Genomic DNA, 1,557 nt, shown 5'->3' on the forward strand with positions numbered 1-1,557 from the left:
ATGTTGGCCGAGCTACCTGGGTCAATTAAAACATGCTTAACTCGAGATTTATTTATGAGTATAGATATTACCGGTGCATCATTGTGGGGCTGCACGATCCCTTCCGTGTCCTAATTATTAAAAGATAAGGTTCCTTCCGATATGTAATCTCGAGTCAATTTTCCCCTCGTGATGGATACTTTGGTGTGCTTCAACATCGGCCCCTGAGGGACATCGAACCCACCGATGATCATGTTAATGAGGTTCTTCTTGTTTGGTCTGTTTATTAGAATCCCTATTCCTGAAATGATTCTTGGCTCGGTCGCTCAGGAATTCTCGAAGATGCCCGTTGTTGAATAGTCGGGCTATTTCCTCTCTCAATTGTCAGCAATCCTTCATTTTGTGGCTGTGAGTACCGTGATATTTATACATCTGATTAGGATCTGTTTGGGTTGGATCGTATTGTAGAGGTTGAGGCCATTTAGTGTCTTTGATGCATCCGATAACTGATACAATGGCGGCAACATCGATGTTAAAGTTGTATTCCGATAACCTCGGTGCTTCCTTCGGCTTGATAGGCCTGTCGAAACCGTTCTTTCTCCTGAGTCCCCGATTACCTTGACCTCGATCACTTCTCCTTTCACTTATTATGGGATTTCTCCTGGATCCGTTACCTCTTCGATCCCCATTGTACGGTTGATAACAATCCTTGCTTGATCTCGGTTCACGATCAATGTCTCTCTTGGCTCTATCGACGGCTGTGATGGGATAAACGGACTTCGAAGGGGATCCAAATTGATCATCTTCGACTCTAATTTTCGATTGATACTGGTTATGCATGTTGGCCCAAGTAACGGCCGGATATTCTAATAGGTTTTGTTTCAACTGTTGTGAAGCCACCGAGCTTCGAACATTGAGTCCCTGGGTGAAAGCTTGAACGGCCCAATCGTCCGCAACCAGGGGTAAGTCCATTCTCTCCATTTGAAATCGGGACACAAACTCTCTGAGCATTTCATTATCCCTTTGTTTTACTTTGAAAAAGTCTGACTTCCTGGTCTCGACCTTGATAGCTTCGGCATGTGATTTTACGAAGAAATCTGCAAGCATAGCAAACGAGTCAATAGAATTAGGAGGTAGGTTATGGTACCATATCATGGCTCCCTTTGACAGGGTCTCTCTGAACTTCTTCAACAGGACAGACTCGATCTCATCATCCTCCAAATCGTTCCCTTTGATAGCACATGTGTAGGAGGTTACGTGCTCATTTGGGTCGGTCGTTCCATTGTACTTAGGAATCTCGGGCATGCAGGAAAAGGTTTTTGCACGAACTTCTTGGAATCCAGGCCTTTCAATATCGGCGGTGCTCCTGGCATGTTACATGTTTTGATGGTTTTTGCCCATGTGTAGGAGGTTACATGTGTAGGAGGTTACATGCTCATTTGGGTCGGTCGTTCCATTGTACCCTAATCATCCATATTAGTATGTTACATGCTTGAATATGGGGGTTTTAGTCTATGATTAAGTATGGACATATATGTTTAGATGAGGTGATTGCAGATTTTGGCTAGTGAACTATGA

The 1,557-nt window shown here is 43.9% G+C and overlaps 1 protein-coding gene across 1 annotated transcript; it reads right to left on the reverse strand.

Moving 5' to 3' along the window:
* Nucleotides 1-363: 363 nt before the first annotated feature.
* Nucleotides 364-1,134, reverse strand: LOC138910300 (uncharacterized). The gene has a single exon (XM_070201530.1). The coding sequence runs from the start codon at nt 1,132-1,134 to the stop codon at nt 364-366; it is 771 nt and encodes a 256-aa protein (XP_070057631.1).
* Between the last annotated feature and the right edge of the window lie 423 nt (nt 1,135-1,557).

The sequence above is a fragment of the Nicotiana tomentosiformis genome, chromosome 4 (assembly GCF_000390325.3).
Source record: "Nicotiana tomentosiformis chromosome 4, ASM39032v3, whole genome shotgun sequence".
Lineage (NCBI taxonomy): Eukaryota > Viridiplantae > Streptophyta > Magnoliopsida > Solanales > Solanaceae > Nicotiana > Nicotiana tomentosiformis.

Coding starts and splice junctions, on each gene's coding strand:
- LOC138910300 (XM_070201530.1), bottom strand. CDS start 1,134: ATGATATGGTACCATAACCTACCTCCTAATTCTATTGACTCGTTTGCT.